The sequence below is a fragment of the Halichoerus grypus genome, chromosome 2 (assembly GCF_964656455.1).
Source record: "Halichoerus grypus chromosome 2, mHalGry1.hap1.1, whole genome shotgun sequence".
Lineage (NCBI taxonomy): Eukaryota > Metazoa > Chordata > Mammalia > Carnivora > Phocidae > Halichoerus > Halichoerus grypus.
In genome coordinates, this window is record NC_135713.1 from 184,062,130 (window position 1) to 184,079,807 (window position 17,678).

Sequence of the window (17,678 nt, forward strand, 5' to 3'; positions counted from 1 at the left end):
TACTATTTGCCTTGTTATATGGTAACGACAGCAAAAGAACCATGACTATACCCAACAATATGAACGAAACTCATAAAGAAAAGTTAAAGAAGCCAGATAGAAAAAAGTATATACTGTCGGATTCCATTTCTGTGTACAAAACAGGCAAAAGTTATCTGTGCTGTTGGAAATCAGGAGAGTGGCCAACTGGGTGCTGGTTATATGGGTGTGTACAGTTTATCAAAAATTCACCAGGGAAGCACTTAACCCATGTGCCCTTTTCTGAACCCATGGTATACCTCAATACAGAGTTTAAAAGAAAACTCTCCTACGGCTTAAGCTAGTGTTGCTCTACTCATAATTCGTAAACTAAATTTAGTGACAGATTGTAGCCTCTATTTGCCATGTTGCCACAAAAATAAAAGCATCACGTGTCTCTTCTGTGCAAAATCCATCCATCCAGTGATAACTAACGCTGGGCAAGCCCAGCAGACACATCTGTTGGTGAGCTCAGTCCTAGATATTACTCTAAGAAAGGAAGAATCTCCTTTCTGAATGCAGCAGGATCTTACTTCCTGAGAACGCCAGCAGATGGGAAAACAGTGTTCTGTGTCCACCATACAATTCATGGTACACTGTGACTATTGGCCTAACCAACCTGTCTCCTACCTGGATGCGCGTCCCCCGGGTTCAGCACTGAGCAGCTCAGGGCATGTTGTTTGTTGTTTAGAATATGGCTCACTGGACGCAAGGCTGGGGTACAGAAGGCAGCCCCCGACTGGAATACGGCTCCAGCTGGAAACCAGAACCGGGATAACCATCTGCTTTACAATGTCATCTCTAGGGATGTCTGTAGAGGGGCGCCTGGTGGCTCAGATGGTTAACGTCTGCCTTCAGCTCGGGTCATGGTCCCAGGGTCCTGGGATCGAGCCCCGTGTTGTGCTCCCTGCTCGGCAGAAGCCTGCTTCTCCCTCTCCCGCTCCCCCTGCTTGTGTTCCCTCTCCCACTGTCTCTCTCTGTCAAATAAATAAAATCTTTAAAAAATAAAAAAACAGACCAAGTAGCATTGACCCATGAGACACCAATCTGCCACACACACACGGAGCGGAAGGACGACACAACGGCAGGTAAGCATAGGAAAAGATGTGCACGTCCCAAATCAGAACAGAACAACCATGAGACATTTGTTGCCCAAGCGATCAGCAAAGGTGGAAAATACCGATGTTGTAATGTCTGCAACTTATTTTCAAGTGGTGCAGAAAACTATGGGGTGCATGGTATGTGTGTGTGTGGGGGGGTGTGGGGTGTGTATGTGTGTGCGGCATGTGGTATGTGTGTATGGTGTGGTGTGTGTGTGTGTGTGTGTATGGTGTGTATGCCACGTGTATTTGCAGACAGAGAAAGGGTGGGTATGGAGGGAGAGACCTACTCTCTGGCACTTTCGCAGCTGGTATTCCAACTTCAATCTTTTTGGTCATTCATCTGGATTATTCTACCACCGGGCCCAAAAAGCTATTATTTCAAAAATCACGAATATATTGAAAATAATTCAATCTGTCTGATTCTGTAATAAATGGAAAGTCATTACAGGGCCAAATATAACAAATCAGTAATCCTCTGCCCAAACCTAAGATTGCTGTCTTTCTAGAGGAGTCTAAGTCTAATTTCAAAATTCACGACAGGTATTCTTGTCAAAGAGTACTCCCAGGCCATCCTGGAGAGCAGTTCCAGCTAGGTGAGAACTCATCCCCGCCACAGGAGCCAGGCTGTGGTCTCCTCGGCTCTGAGCAGCCAGTGCGTGAGCTTATCCCGGGAAGAAGAGCAGGGGGTACTCAGCAGAGAGCCCATGGATTATAACGCTGCCCTCAGTATTGCCCACCTAAAGCTCCCTAACTAGAGAAGATTAATAACATGACTATTAATCCTGACATGAAAACAAGAACGATTGATAACACAGAATGTTGGCAAGGATATGAAGAAATGGGCCAGAGTGTAAATTGGCACAAGACTTTCAAAGGACAGTAAGGACAGAAGCCATAATACTGCTTATGTTCCAGGACCCCTGCCCGCCCCCTCGAGTTGGGACTTCCTGGGAATTAAAGAGGGAGGCTGATTGCAAGTCAAGAAGCATTTATATGTCAGCATTTCTGCGAAACTGCCTAAAGAAATCTCATAAGGAAAGACCTGAATCTTTAAGGACCCAGCAATTCATACGTGGCAAATTCTTTTCTCACATTAATATCCAATTTGCTTTAAATTTGGGTTTTGTAATTTTGTCTTTTTTTATAAAGATTGCAGCCCAAATTATATAAGCTTCAGAACCCCCAAATTTGGATCCCTTCTGATTTAGGATATGTTAGGAAATGTTAATATCTATTAACATTTGAATATGCATATCCTTCGGCCAGTCATTCTATCCTAAAAAACAAGCAACAACAACAACAACAACAAAACGAATGAATGCCTAAAGGTATGAATAAGGACATTAATTGTTGTTTAGCAAAGAATTGAGAAAAAAACACTTTATTTCTGGGGGCGCCTGGGTGGCTCAGACGTTAAGCGTCTGCCTTTCGGCTCAGGTCATGATCCCAGGGTCCTGGGATCGAGCCCCACATCGGGCTCCCTGCTCGGCGGGAAGCCTGCTTCTCCCTCTCCCACTCCCCCTGCTTGTGTTCCCTCTCTCGCTGTGTGTCTCTCTGTCAAATAAATAAAATCTTTAAAAAAAAACAACACTTTATTTCTATAAGTAAGGGATTAGATAAGTAAATACAGAGCATCTGTACAAAGGAACCCTATGCCATTAAAAAAAAATGAAGACACTCTCTATATTTAATGAGATGGAAAATATCTAATACATTTTAGGTGAAACAGTGCATTTCAGAATAATGTGAACTGACATACTGATGTGTCCTAATGCCAATTCTCTCCTAAATACTCCATTCATAGGATCTCTTGCCATCTTCATAGCCACTCCCTGACCAAGATACATACCCACTTTCATATGGGAATGAAGCTCAAAGAAATGCCAATAAGTAGCCAAGCTGGGATTCAAACCCTAGACTTCCAAGGCCTTCATACAATACAGTGAATCTCTGTAGAGCCTCATGGCTTAAAGAGAGCTTCCATGTGTGTGTTCCATGATCATCAGTCTTGGACCATCTATACAAGGATTGTTCTTTTTTTATTTTATTTATTATTCTTTAAAGATTTTATTTATTTGACACACAGAGAGAGTGAGAGAGCACAAGCAGGGGGAGCATCAGAGGGAGAGGGAGAAGCAGGATCCCAGCACCCTGAGATCGCAATCAGAGCCTACGGCAGATGCCCAACCAACTGAGCCACCCAGGCGCCCCGCCCCTATTCATTTTTCATGAATGAAGAAGCAAGAGGTTTATTTTCTTACGGTTCCAAATCTGGTGGGGGGCACCCCTGGAGCCCTTTCTGTGTGTGTTGCTCTTTAAATTACAGCCCTTCTACAGCCTCCCCTGGGGGTCCTGTGGGGTCTAGAGCCGCGAACTGGGGGCCCTCTGAGTGCCGCGGGTGCATGAAGAAATATCCCCACTGGGCCCCCACCTCCCAGACCTCCAGCATACGCTGGTCCTTTTCCGAGATTTCACTGCCTCTGATCTCACTGTCCCGTTCTCATGTTCCAGCCCCCTCATCCTGGCGCCAACCACCTGGCTGGGCCCCATAACTGCCTAGCCAGTTCCCTGATGACACCAGGCTGGAAAGCCTTGTGCCCCAGCATTGGTCCTGCCCGGTCCAGCCTGGCCTTGCAGCGGGACCTAGACAGAATACAGGGGCTGGCTGGTTTGGGGAGCTCCCGTGCATTCTGGACGTTCCAGGGCTGGCGACTAAAGTCTGGGCTAGAGGCCACCATGGGGGCCAAGGATCAGTCCTGACGGGGGCAGAGCTGGGTTAAGGGAGGCAGGCACACCGGGACACCTAAGCAAACATGTCGTCAGAGTCTACTTGGGGAAGAAGCTCTTTCGCCTCTTGTTACATATTTCCTGCTGGGAGGAGGTGCTTGGCACAGGGACAAGAAGCTTGCAGGTGGATCTTGCCCTTGCTGGGGGCTGGAATGACCCAGGTTACCCTGGGCAAAGCTCTTAATCCTTTCAGAAGCCACCAAGCAGAGAGGGTAACTAGATATGAGGGCTCCCGGGGACTGTGGGAACACCCCCCATGCTGAGGCGGACCACTGCTCCCCTGGGCAAGGTGCCATGTCAGCCACCAGCAAGAAGGCTTTAGAAATGAAATTGAATGCAGTAGCCTGTTTTTGTTCCAAGTCATGGGCTGGCCTCTGCCCTTCCCCCCCGCTACAGACATTTGATGCCAGGCTGGTCCCCGGGGCCCTAAGAAAAACATAAATCATCAACAAAGCTAAAAGACAAGCAGCTGCCTGGGTGTAAGAGACCAGGGATTAGCATTCAGCTTGTATTTAAAGCAAACAAACTCACGAATCCATAAGGACAAGTAATCTAATGTAATAAATGGGCAAAGAACATGAACGGAAAATTCACAGAAGACATTTCAAAAGAGTCCAGTCTCACGGCTAATCAGGGAAATGTCCATTCAGCCCACAGTTCGATACGCTTTGGCTCCTACCAGAGGAGCAAACGTTCCAATGTTCTTTTGGCAACGCTAAGCATTTGGGAGGATGTGGGGACATAGGACTCCAGGTTGCTACTGGTGGTCGCAGTGGCCCATTCTCTCCAGGGCAATTTTCAGGAAAGCGGGAAATGTCAACTCTTTAACACAGCAAATGCGCTGCTAGAGACATAGTTACATAGTGGAAAAGGAATAATCCAGATCTATAGTGTCTGTGTAAATAGATCTTTAAGACATACTGTTGAGAGAAAAAAGGAAGGGCATCCGGTGCAACTTGCGCTGAGATTATAAAAGCCCAAGTACTGGGGTGCCTGGGTGGCTCAGTTGTTAAGCGTCTGCCTTTCGGCTCAGGTCATGATCCCAGGGTCCTGGGATCGAGCCCCGCGTCGGGCTCCCTGCTCTGTGGGAAGCCTGCTTCTCCCTCTCCCACTCCCCCTGCTTATGTTCCCTCTCTCGCTGTATCTCTCTCTGTCAAATAAATAAATAAAATCTTTAAAAATAAATAAATAAAAGCTCAAATATTGTTTATGGGAACAAAAAGTAGGAAAACTGAAAGCACTTATTACTTGCTTGGTGTGATTTGAAGTGCTTTCCAAATGATAAAATATACTGTTTATGGATTGGAGACATATGAAAAGCAAAAAAACACACTCTGACACAACACACATTCAATTTATGACATTGGTTCTCAGTGACAGGCAGGCCGCAGGACGGCTCTAAAAGGGACTTGAACTTGATCCATATTGTTTTATTTCTTTTATGTATAATTTTCTGTAACAAGTATGGCTCTATGTTAATTTGGAGTGGTAGGTACCTAGGTGTTTGTTATTTTATCATGTGATTATGGTTAATTTTTTTCTTCCCCCCCCCTTTTTTTAAAGATTTTATTTATTTGAGAAAGAGAGAGAGAGTACAAGCAGGGGGAGCGGCAGAGGGAGAGGGAGAAGCAGGCTCCCTGCTGAGCAGGGAACCCGATGTGGAGCTCGATCCCAGGACTCCAGGATCATGACCCGAGCCGAAGGCAGATGCTTAACAGACTGAGCCACCCAGGCACCCCAATTTTTTTCTTCCATATAAAATATTTATGAAGGAAAATACAAGAGGGTTGATGAACTCCCAAGAAGGGCACCTAAAACATTCAAAAGATGGAGCAACTTCCTGGCATGGACAGAGGGAGACACACTGGTCCTGTCATGTGAAGTGCCAGGGCAAGACCAACATTTATGTGATGAGAAAGAGCCCCAGTCTGTCTCTGAAGTTCACGAGCTATACTCACAGGCAAGCCTCCGTCCTCAGCCAACACATTCCCTCCTGTATGAGACACAGTTGTAACTACACGGACCAGTGCATCTCCTAGTTCGTGGCGGAGAGGCAGGTTCTCCTCTTTCATCCCCCTTGCACACCAACCTTCACACCATCACTCTCCAACACACCATTATTCTAGCCCCTGGACCACTCAGTGATGCACGCCCTGTGGGGCTGTGTCCTCTCCTCTCCCTAAGTTGTACAAAGACACTAGGCTGCTGGTTCACCTGGGAGTGGCACTTGACATGGGAGTAGAGATGGCCAGTGCTTGGACAGGAGAAGACAACTATGAACCTGTAAGAGCTGTCTGTCCTGAATTAGACTTATAATTTTTAGGTACCTGCATAGATTGGTGACACATTTATACCAGCGACAACATACGGCTGTTGTTCAAGAAAATGAAGGTGCTGAGCGACAGGTGAAATCCAAACAAGAACACTACTGAATGGTCATTTTCTTAATTGATGGCACAGAATGACTGACGTTTAAAAAAGGAACTTTGATTTAAGTTTCTTAGGAAAAAAAAAAACCCTCAAAATAGATCAGTCTTTTTTTTTTTTTTTAAAGATTTTATTTATTTATTTGACAGAGAGAGCGAGAGAGCACAAGCAGGGGGAGCAGTAGAAGGAGAGGGAGAAGCAGGCCTCCCGCTGAGCAAGGAGCCCGACGTGGAGCTCGATCCCAGGACCCCGGGATCATGACCTGAGCCGAAGGCAGACGTCCAACCATCTGAGCCACCCAGGCGCCCCAAAATAGATCAGTCTTGCATGTAAAACATAAAACTACAAAATATTTAGAAAATAAAAAACCATGGGAGAAAATCTTCAGGATCTAGGGCTAGGCAAAAAGTTTTTAGATTTGACACCACAAACATGGTCTGTAAAATTGACAACAGGGACCCATAAAAATTAAAACTTTTTGCTCTGCGTACAACCCTCTTAAGAGGGTGAAAAGATGGGGCACCTGGGTGGCTCAGTTGGTTAAGCATCTGCCTTCGGCTCAGGTCATGATCCCGGAGTCCTGGGATCGAGTCCCACATCGGGCTCCCAGCTCAGTAGGGAGCCTGCTTCTCCCTCTGACCCTCTCCCCTCTCATGCTGTTTCTCTCTCGCTCGCTCTCTAATAAATAAATAAATAAAATCTTAAAAAAAAAAAGAGGGTGAAAAGATGAGGCACAGAGTGGAGAAAATATTTGCAAACCACATATCTGACAAAGGACTAGTACCTAGAATACATAAAGAACCCTGAAAACTCAACAGTTAAAAAAACCCAGACAATCCAACTACAAAATGGGCAAAAGACATAAAGAGACATTTCACCAAAGATGGCAAATAAGCCCATGGAAAGATATTCATAACATCATTCGCCATTAGGGCAATTCATATGAAAACCACAATATCACTACATACCTATCAGAATGGTGAAAATAAAAAGTAGTGACAATACCAAATGCTGGCGAGGATGCTGATGTAACTCATACATTGTTGGTGGGAACATAAAATGGTACAATCGTGCTGGAAGACAGGCAGTTTCTTTAAAAGGAAAACAGGCAACTGCCTGAACCAGCAACTGCACTTTGGGGGCAATGATCCCAAATAAAGAATTCTGTTTCCAGAGAAATGAAGGCTTATGTTCACACAAAAATCTGTACACAAATGGGTACAGCAGCCTTATATTTTGAAAAAACTGGAAACAATCCAAATATCTTCCAAATAAACCAACTGTACATCCATATCAAAGAATACTAGTTAGCAATAATAAGAAAGGAACTATCGACACTCAAAGAAACCTGGATGAATCTCCAGAGAATTATGCAGAGTAAAAAAACCGATCCCTAAAGGTAGCATACTGTATGACTCTGTCTACACAATATCTTGAAATTACAAAATCATGGAAGATTGCTAGAGGTTAAGCAGGGGCTGGAGGTGAGTCAGAAAGAGAAAACTGAAGGACTCTTGTGGGGTGGAGGTTTATGGGATCTGTTTGCATTATTTCTTACAACTGCATGTGAATGTGTAATATGTCGAAATAAAAAGGTTAACTTAAAAAAAGTCCTTAGATTATCTAATATCGGGGACTGCTAACCCTTGATGCATCTGGGACCCCACTTCTCAGCGTGCCTTGCTGTCATCACACCCAAGAGGTAAAATATTGGGCAGATGAGATCATGTCCTTTTCCCCAGAGTTATCAAGGAAAGCTAAACTGTTCAATGCATAATATGCACACTCTCATGAATTTTTGTCAAGGTTAATGGGTCCCTCCTCCCAAAAACACCCCTTGGTTTTTGAGCAAAAGAAGCCAGACACAAGAGCATATACTCTTAAGATTCAAGAATAGGCAAAATTGACCTATGGAGATTAGAAGTCAAAACAGTGGTAGCCTCTGGTTAGGGAAGGAAATTGACTGGAAATGGGCATGAGAGAAATTTCTAGACCTGTGCTGTCTATATAGTAACTGCTAGTGGCATGTGGCTGTGGAACACTTGAAATGTGGCTAGTCTGAATGAAGGTGTTCTGTGAGTGTTAAATACACACTCAATTTGGAATACTTTAAAAAAAAAAAGAATGTAAACATTTCTGCTGTAATTTTTAAAAGATTGGTTATATGCTGAAATGATACTTTGACTCTACTAAGTTAAAGAAAATGTATCATTAAAATTAATGTCACCTATTTCTTATTACCTTGTTAATACGGCTACTAGAACACTTAAAATTACATGTGTGGCTCACACCGTATAGCTATTGAAGAGCACTGTTTTAGAGTGATGGGCAGGTTCTAGCTCTTGGGATGTTGAGTATATAGATTTGTTAAAATGCACCGAACTGTACACTTGAGATTCGCGCATTGTAATTATGCCACAAAGCTCCAAGATCTTTTTACCACCCAACATAATCTTCCTGAAGGAGTCTACAGCCTACAAGGGACTACAAAGAACTCCAGAGTGGTATGAGCTACAAAAAAGGTGTGAGCAAGTCATCCTATAATTTAGCATCTCGAATAAAACCACAGGTGCACGTGCGTTTGTGCGTATGTGGAGAGAGTGTGCAGGAAATTATTATTCGAGTTTAGCAAACTCAAGCAGCTGTTTCTGAAAGCCTGAAGTTCTTGGGGTTATGAGGCATTCACGCTGAGGGTCTTCCCTTGGGTCACTTGTACAGAGCCCGCGGGGAATGCACACAGGAGCCGGGGGTGGGGGCTGATTCAGAACACTGTTCCTTGATGGGATCACTAAAGTACATAGGAGGTTAGCTTATGACTTTAGCTTTCTAGAGACAAAACCCTCAATGTTTTTTTGCTCCCGGGAAGGACTAGAGAGAATCACAGAGTGTCAGGAGGTTGGGAGGAATTCATAAGGGTTCTAGCACAAGCAAGACTTCATGTGAGCAGGAAGGCTTCAAACTTCAACCACAGCGCTCCTGAATTAGGGGATCAGGCTCAAAGCCCAGCCTCCTTAGGAATCACAGAATGTCTACAGAAAGGTAGAGTGCTCCTTGTCTAAGTGGCCTATTTTACCAACCAGCCAAAGTGCAGAGCGATTGAGTGACTTGCCTAAAGCCATACTGAATTGGAGGTGGTAGGTCTGGGACTTGCTCCCCTGTCATCTGATTCCCACAGTGAGAAACACAGACGCATCAACAAGGTTCACAAAACAGGATTTGTAGGCTGGAAACACAGCTTGTTTATTTCTGAAGGGAGAGGCACCTGGCAGAATGATTGGTACCTGTCTTCATTAGGACACTTCCCTAGCAAGTCCTATTCAAGAAATGAAATTACATCCTCTACGTTGGTTTGCTCAACATATAAGCCAAAAAAAAAAAAAAAAAAAAATTGTGAGCACAGGCATGTTACATACCTGGAGCAGCCCAGCTTGGTTTAGGCAATTACCTTATCAGAACTGTCTCCCTCCTACTCTCTCAAGTTTCTAAACTGTGGGCCTCAAGGTCATTACAGGAATGCACAAACCCATTGCCACCAAGCGTTACCTGTAGCATAGCTCATCACTGCAATGGGGTGAAGATCTCTTCTAGCACCAGGCTGTGCGTTAAAAATTTTCTTTTTTTTTTTTTTAAAGATTTTTATTTATTTATTTGACAGAGAGAGAGAGACAGCGAGAGACGGAACACAAGCAGGGGGAGCAGGAGACGGAGAAGCAGGCCCCACGCCGAGCAGGGAGCCCGATGTGGGGCTCCATCCCAGGACCCCGGGATCATGACCCGAGCCGAAGGCAGACGCTTAACGACTGAGCCACCCAGGCGCCCCTAAAAATTTTCGTAATGTGACCTTATTTAACTCTCCAACAACATTATTTACATATAAGAAAGGTCAAGTTCAACTTAGTCCCAAAGTTACCAGCTAAAATGGTTCATTTGAACCCAGATCTGCCTGGCTTCAACGTTTCTGCCTATAGATTGAATAAATTAAACAATGTGGGGGCGCTGGGGTGGCTCAGTTGGTTAAGCTGCTGCCTTCGGCTCAGGTCGTGATCTCAGGGTCCTGGGATGGAGCCCTGAGTTCGGCTCCCTGCTCAGCGGGGAGTCTGCTTCTCCCTCTCCCTCTGCCCCTCCCCCTGCTCGTGCTCGCTCTCTCTCAAATAAGTAAATAAAATATATTTTTTTTAATTACAGAATGTGGGGGAGGCCGGGAGGGCTTGATACCCAGGATTCAAAAGAGTTCAAGGTAAAATTTCATGCAAGGATGTGTGCTTCATACTTCAAACTACAGCCCTATCATCGAAGGGATTAGCTTCAAACTCCAGCCTCATCAGCAAGTCTTTCCCAGTCTCATTCCCACCAATCGGATTCTTCCCTGCTTTAATTGCCATCCTCCAAGGAACAGCACCCTTTCTGCCTTGTATCAGGGGGTCTATGGTCTTCCCCTGTAGATCCCTTTTAGGCGAAGAACTCAGTGAAAACAAGGTCATTCATCTTTATACCTCCTCGGCAGCCTCCAGAGCAGATTGCCATCTACTGCATGAGAGGCAGGAAAGGGTAACCAAACTGATATGTACCATTCACTGGTTACAATGTCTATGTTTGTAGTTTATTTTCTATACATTTACATTTAGACTGGAGGATCCCCAGTGTAATGTGTAGAGATATCATTACCAGATCACGTGTTAATCATCTTTGGGGAATTATGAGAAGAGTCTATTTTTTGTAACTATTATGGTTTCCAACCAAAACGCTTCCTGGCTTAATACAATCCCCTCACATAGGGACAGCATTTTATAGTTTCCAATACTGGTCCCACCTGATTACAGCCATTCCCCTAGAAGGTAATCCATGAAGTTCACTTACCCCTCTGACCTACCATCAGCATGGGGTCACTGGAGTCCCAGCTCTGAGCATCATTCCTAATTCTGAAAGGCTTAAGCCAATGTTCTTTCTGTCTTTCTCAGCTCCAAGTGCATCCAACACCCCGGATCCAACTGTGAGGCAGCCCCAGGCCAGCTTCAGAGGTCTGGAGGAAGCCTGCTCATCTCAAATTCATCAAGGAATCTTGCCCCCAATGCTCCCTGAAGCTCCAGACTAGCCCATCCATTTCCTTGGGGAAGGGGCTGTGTGGACAAGGGGAAGGAGCTGGCGGTTCAGGAGATCTGGAGAACAATAAGACAGCTTCTTCTTTCCTTCCGGGGGGAAAGGGTCTGAACAACCCCAACTTTGATGGAGCAGGTATTGTCTGGCAGATCCAAGGTCTGGACTTGTGGCTGGGCAGAAGCTGCCGTCTCGGCAGTTGGATAAAAGGAAGAACCAGTGGGCGCCTGGGTGGCTCAGATGGTTAAGCGTCTGCCTTCAGCTCAGGTCATGATCCCAGTGTCCTGGGATCGAGCCCCACATCGGGCTCCCTGCTCAGTGGGGAGCCTGCTTCTCCCTCTCCCTCTGCCTCTCTCCCTGCTCATGCTCTCTCTCTCTCTCTATCTCTGTGTCTCAAATGAATAAATAAAATCTTAAAAAAAAATAAAAATAAATAAATAAAGGAAGGAAGAACCAGGTGCAAGAAAGAAGCCACTGAAAAGGGGATTCTCTCCTACTTTTTTTTTTTTTTTAAGATTTATTTGCCAGAAAGAGAGAGAAAGAGAACACAAGCAGGGGGAGCGGCAGGCAGAGGGAGAAGCAGGCTCCCCACTGAGCAAGTAGCGCGATGTGGGACTTGATCCCAGGACCTGAGTCGAAATCAAGAGTCGCTTAACCACCCAGGTGCCCCTCTCCTACTTTTAAATCAGTGGGAATTCCTACCCAGACACCATTTGAAGGTCTCAGGGACCAGACCGACCCCAGAGGAAAGGCTGAGAAGAGCAAGAATTTGTCAATCCAGCAAGTAGGTAGCATTAATGACAAACTCGCCCCGCTCAGAGGTTAGGTAATGCACTCAAGGTCACACAGTGGGTAGGTGGAGAAGCCAGGGCTGTAACCCAAGGCAGTCTGGCTTCAAAGTTCTTGCTCTTTCCTAACAGGCAAAACTGGGAATCTGATAAGTCATAGGCCTGGGGAGGGGGGCAGGGTTGGGCAGCAGAAAAGCAGGCTTTATGTGTGACTAGATCAGAAAAAGCAGAGAGCAGGGGGTGCCTGGGTGGCTCAGTCGTTAAGCGTCTGCCTTCGGCTCAGGTTATGATCTCAGTGTCCTGGGATCGAGCCCTGCGTCGGGCTCCCTGCTGGGCGGGAAGCCTGCTTCTCCTTCTCCCATTCCCCCTGCTTGTGTTCCCTCTCTTGCTGTGTCTCTCTCTGTCAAATAAATAAATAAAATCTTAAAAAAAAAAAAAAAAAGAAAGAAAAAGCAGAGAGCAGAAGTCCAGGAGCTTTCCTTACCATTACACTTAGAACACTGAGTAGTGATGACCTGACTTATCTTTTCCCCCACTAGGCTGCAAGTCTCTGGAAGGCTGGGTTCTTTGGCTTCTATATCCATAGTACCCACCGGTGCTTGACATGACATATGTACTCAGGAATGTCTGTTGAATGCTTGAGACTCTGGAGGGTTTCTGAAGGGGAAAGAGGGAGTGAAATCAGGCCAAATCACCATAGTCAGTAGAAAAGGGTTCAAGCACATGGAAGGGATGGGAAGGAATTAGGCCAAATGTTCAGGAAACCTTCTCTCTCTGGACAAACGGATCTCCTCCTGCTGCAGAGGCAGAATTTCTCTGAGGCCTGGTGCCTATACCCTGAGACTGTAGGCCTGTACCAGGTAAGGGTTCTGCTGTTTATACACAAAAATGTCAAAGGTCAGGAGTTTTGCTACGTGACCAGAAGTTGCCTGATTGAGCATCATGAAACATGTATGCTTTTAGGAGTAACTTTCCTTGGGGTCCTCACATTGTAAGAGGGCTCTCACTGAGGAGTCCAGAGGTGGGGCTTAGAGGCTCGGGGTAGCGATGGTGGAACCTGCCTGGGAGGCACCGTGAGAAAACCCAGCTGTCTTTTCTTTCTTTCTTTCTTTTTTAAGATTTTATTTATTTATTTGTCAGAGAGAGAGAGAGAGAGCACAAGCAGGGGGAGGGAGAAGCAGGCTCCCCGCTGAGCAGGGAGCCCGATGCCCGGACTCGATCCCATCACCCTGGGATCATGACCTGAGCCGAAGGCAGACGCTTCACCGACTGAGCCACCCGGGCGCCCCTAAACCCAGCTGTCTTCATCACAAACCCATCTACTGACCAGCCTTGGGCCACAGGGTTTTCCCAGAAAATTAGGCATAGCCAGCTTAAAGCACTGCACGCTTTCTAGTTATCAGGAACCAGCAAGTTCAAAACGTTGTGATCTTGGAGTTTTAGCCAAAAGAGGAATTTGCATCTCCCTCCAACCGCCCCCCCATCCTATTTTTGTTAACCAAACAGTCCTCTCAGAGGAGAAGCCCCTTTGTTCTCCTCCCTTTCCCCCCCTGACTTAGTTCCTGGCCCATCTGGGGGGCAGAGCACGCTCAGTGGTGCCCAGGCCTGCCCCCCTCTGGGTGCTGAAGATAACCACCCATGATACCATCAGCGGGAGCCCAGCTCTGCTTAAGCAACCAACACACGTTCACACAAGTGAACTACTTACTACTTACTACACTGCTAGAGATGCAGCCGTGCTCTGGGGAACGGCACCTGCCAGCCCCCATCCCACCTTTTGCACTGAGGACAGAAGAAAACAGGCCCAGCAGGTAGCAAGGTGCAGACGCAGTGTTCGTCAGCACCTAATGAGGAGAGGGGAGACCGCTGAGCTTAGCGGACTGGCAAGACAGGCCAAAGATCCCCACGTTTACCCCTGAAGGGCGTTCCAGCTCAGAGACAGTGTGTTCTGAAGACGCAGCCTTGCCCCTGCCCCTCTTTCTCAGGCTAGACCGCCGAAGGCCCAGGCTCCTGGCCCTCGGTGTGCTCCTGCTTGGAAAGAACCAAGAGTCCTGGACCAGAACTCAGAGTCCGTGCAGGGTCACTGCCGGCCACCAGCTGCAGCCCCAGTCTGCGCGAGCCAGGCCAGCATTTCCTGCTGCCTAGGCGCTGGGTGCGGGATACCCGCTCCCCAGCACGTGCCATTCGGAGTGCGGCAGCCTCCGGCCTGCCGACCAGAGTGGCATCGGCCCCCAGGGAAGCTCTGCAGGACCCCCCTCCCCCACCAAACTCCTTCCGGGGGGGGGCGGGCCGCCCCCTCCTTCCCCGGGCTCGCGTACCTGAGGGGGCGGACGCCCTGCAATCTCGCTTCCTGCCAACCCCGGGCGAGGACGGCGCAGGTCCCCAGCACCCCCGGGCCCCTGGCGCGCAGCCTCGCGAGGCGCAGCATCCCGACGCAGATGGCCATGGCTCTCTCCGCGCGTCCCGGCCCGAGGAAACTTTTAAAGTGAGCCGAGGCGGGGCGAGCGCGGAGCGGGCGGGGAGGCGGGGAGGGTCGCCTCTGCCTATGGGGTGCGGAGGACTCGGTCCGGCCGGGCGGGGCGGGGCGAGGCGAGGCGGGGAGGAAACGGCTACGCGCCGGGCCACCTTCCCCTCGGACCCGCGGGGCCCTCCCCTCCCACCTCGAAGACGTGCCTCGGCTTTCCCTCGGGATCCGAAGGCCTCGGGCTGCGGCCGGCTCCCCTCCCGACCACTAGAGGCCTGAAGAGAGGTTCTTCAGGTTTGGGGGCGCGAGGGCTTGTTGATTTCGCAGAGGGGGAGCCCGCGGGCCGTGAGTGCGGGCCGGGCGGCCAGGCCCAGAGGCGTCCATCCCGGGAGCCCCGTTTAGCGCGCGGGTCCTGTGCTGTCTCCCCGCTCCGGGGGTTGCGAGCCGGAGGCCAAGGGAGCCGGCGTGAAGCCCACCTCCCCCACCCCACCCCCACCCCCCCAGCCTCCGAGGCGTGCCAGCTGGAGCAGAGGGCCCGCGCTGGGTGGGGAGGAAGCCAGGACAAGAGTGCGGTGGGCGAGTCCCCTCTGGGGCCAGAAGTCAGCTAAAGGGACGCCAGTTGGTACCCTGTCCCTCACGGGGCAGGCTTGACCCCCGCAGTGCACCGTGAAGGGTGGCATCAGGGACTGGAAACTGTGCTTCTTATCCCCCATCTGCCCCACTATTTCGGGCCTAGGGCACAATCCCGCGCCCTGCCGGAGGCGTGAATGGAAAGCCGCTGTACAGAGGCTCCGCCCGTTCCAGCTGCGGTTCTGGCTGGGAAAGGTGGCGCTGGGCACCAGAAAGTGGCATCCCTGTCAGGCTCCCGCTGTCTTGACCCTTCCTCCAGAGGAGGAGGAGGACAGCAATGGGGGTGGGGGGAAGGGTGTGGCGGGGTGACCTCCCCTTTCCTGCCCCAGAGGCAGCGATGAAAATCGGCCAAGCAGAAAGCGTGGTTAGGGGCGGGGCCTGGCTGTAAAAGACCTTTGCCCTGATCACGATCCTTTGGCTCAACTGAGGTCCCGAGAAGGGGACTGTGCTGCATAAGGTCATCATCCTGAGAGTGACCTCGGATCCCCCTGGAACCCTGACTCCTGGGGAAGGTCTGCACACTTCCAAGTTGTGTGGAGATGGGGGAGGAAGGAAGATGGGGTGGGGTGTAGAGAAATTATGAGGAGCTGAGCTTGCAAGGGCACACCTTCCTAAAGAGACTAACTTGCTGACTCTGATAGCCTGCCCCAGGAAGGGAATGCCCCAGGGCACATCCCAGGTCCAGGGGGTCAGCACTGCCAGCACCTTGCTGGGTGGCGCTCGCCCTGTGAAGTGGTGGGTGGATATTGCTCTCACAGACACTTCTAGTTTCCTTGCTAGTTCGAGGGTCAGCCCTGGGGGCTGTGGGGGTAGAGGGGAGAGAAGAATGAGTTCCTCCTTGAACTTGTGCCAGACTCAGTTCTCCATACTCAGGCTTCCCTGACTTCCCAGACACCAGAGCCAGGGAATAATAGCTGCCAGTGTCAGGGTATCTTCCACAAGCCAAACTCTTCAAAGATGTTCTCTCTAGCCTTCACGATGACCCTGCAAGGAACAAGCATGCCTTGGAATGTGTTGCTGTTTTTATGGATGAGGAAACTGAGGGGCACCCGGCTGGCTCAGTCGGTGGTGGAGCCTGCGACTCTTGATCTCAGGGTTGTGAGTTCAAGCCCCACGTTGGATGTAGAGATGACTTAAAATCGAAAGAAAGAAAGAAAGGAAGGAAGGAAGGAAGGAAAGAAAGAAAGAAGAAAGAAAGAAAGAAAGAAAGAAAGAAAGAAAGAAAGAAAGAAAGAAAGAAAAAGGAAGGAAAAGAAAAAAAGAAACCGAGACCCAGGGAAGTTCAGCTACTTGCCCAAGGTCAAGGTGAGCACAGTGAACATAGGCTCAGGCCACACTTACTTGGTAGCTTTGGGGAAGTCACAGGGCCTCTCCAGCTTCAGTCATCATCTTTAAAATGGGAGCAACAGGGGCACCTGGGTGGCTCAGTCGGTTGGACATCTGCCTTCAGCTCGGGTCATGATCCTGGGGTCTTGGGATGGAGCCCCGCATCAGGCTCCCTACTCAGCGGGGAGTCTGCTTCTCCCTCTCCTTCTGCCCCTGCTCCTGCGTGCATGCTCTCTCTCTCCAATAAATAAATGAGATCTTTAAAAATAAATAAAATAAAATGGGGACAATAATACCAGCCTCATGCAATGGGGTGGGGTAAGAATTGGGGCACAGAACTAGTATTCGACCCTTTTACGTCGATTGTTAGCTTCTCCCTCCATCCTCTCCTTCCTCCTGTGTCTACGCTCTGAGACTTTCCTCTGTGTTCAGTGTTGCAAACTTTTTTAGGAGGAGGAATTATTTTTCATCTCTGCAAAGCCTTGAGAGATCTGGTAGGCGCTGGTTCCATGAAAGGGGAAAACGGCTGGGAGGAAACAAAGTGATGGTGCCTAACGTGGGGGTCCCTGAGTCTGTTGACCAGAACTCTTGGGTCACTTTGAGGGGGTGGTGAGCAGGGCACGTCACCAACCAGTCCCTGCAGCTTTCCTCCCTCTACCTTCGACCAACTATACAGCTTCCCAAGGGGCTTTCTGCCCAAGCCCAGCCCCTGACTTGGATGGTTTATGGTGCCTGTGATTCTACTCAGGCCACTGGCTAGCCTGAGAAAGCCCTTAGCCCTTCCCTTTTGCCAATATCCTTCCCTTCTGTGCTTCAAAAATGGGCTCAAAATGTAAACACCATTTATTGATCTTTTTTTTTTTTTTAAAGATTTTATTTATTTGACAGAGAGAGAGATAGCGAGAGCAGGAGCACAAGCAGGGGAGTGGGAGAGGGAGAAGCAGGCTTCCCGCTGAGCAGGGAGCCCGATGTGGGACTCGATCCCAGGACCCTGGGATCATGACCTGAGCCGAAGGCAGACGCTTAACGACTGAGCCACCC

The 17,678-nt window shown here is 48.7% G+C and overlaps 1 protein-coding gene across 3 annotated transcripts in view; it reads right to left on the minus strand.

Annotated features, from left to right (window-relative positions):
- The window catches only part of ACSF2 (acyl-CoA synthetase family member 2), a 34,006-nt gene extending 19,302 nt beyond the window's left edge, over positions 1–14,704 (minus strand). Inside the window, exon 1 of one of the 3 annotated variants that reach the window (XM_078065521.1) lies at positions 14,536–14,704. In XM_078065521.1, the coding sequence (XP_077921647.1) occupies positions 14,536–14,663 (128 nt within the window). In that variant the 5' untranslated portion in view covers positions 14,664–14,704. The remainder of the gene's footprint in view (positions 1–14,535) is intronic. The other 2 variants (XM_036076248.2, XM_036076249.2) reach the window with 2 other exon arrangements.
- Between the last annotated feature and the right edge of the window lie 2,974 nt (positions 14,705–17,678).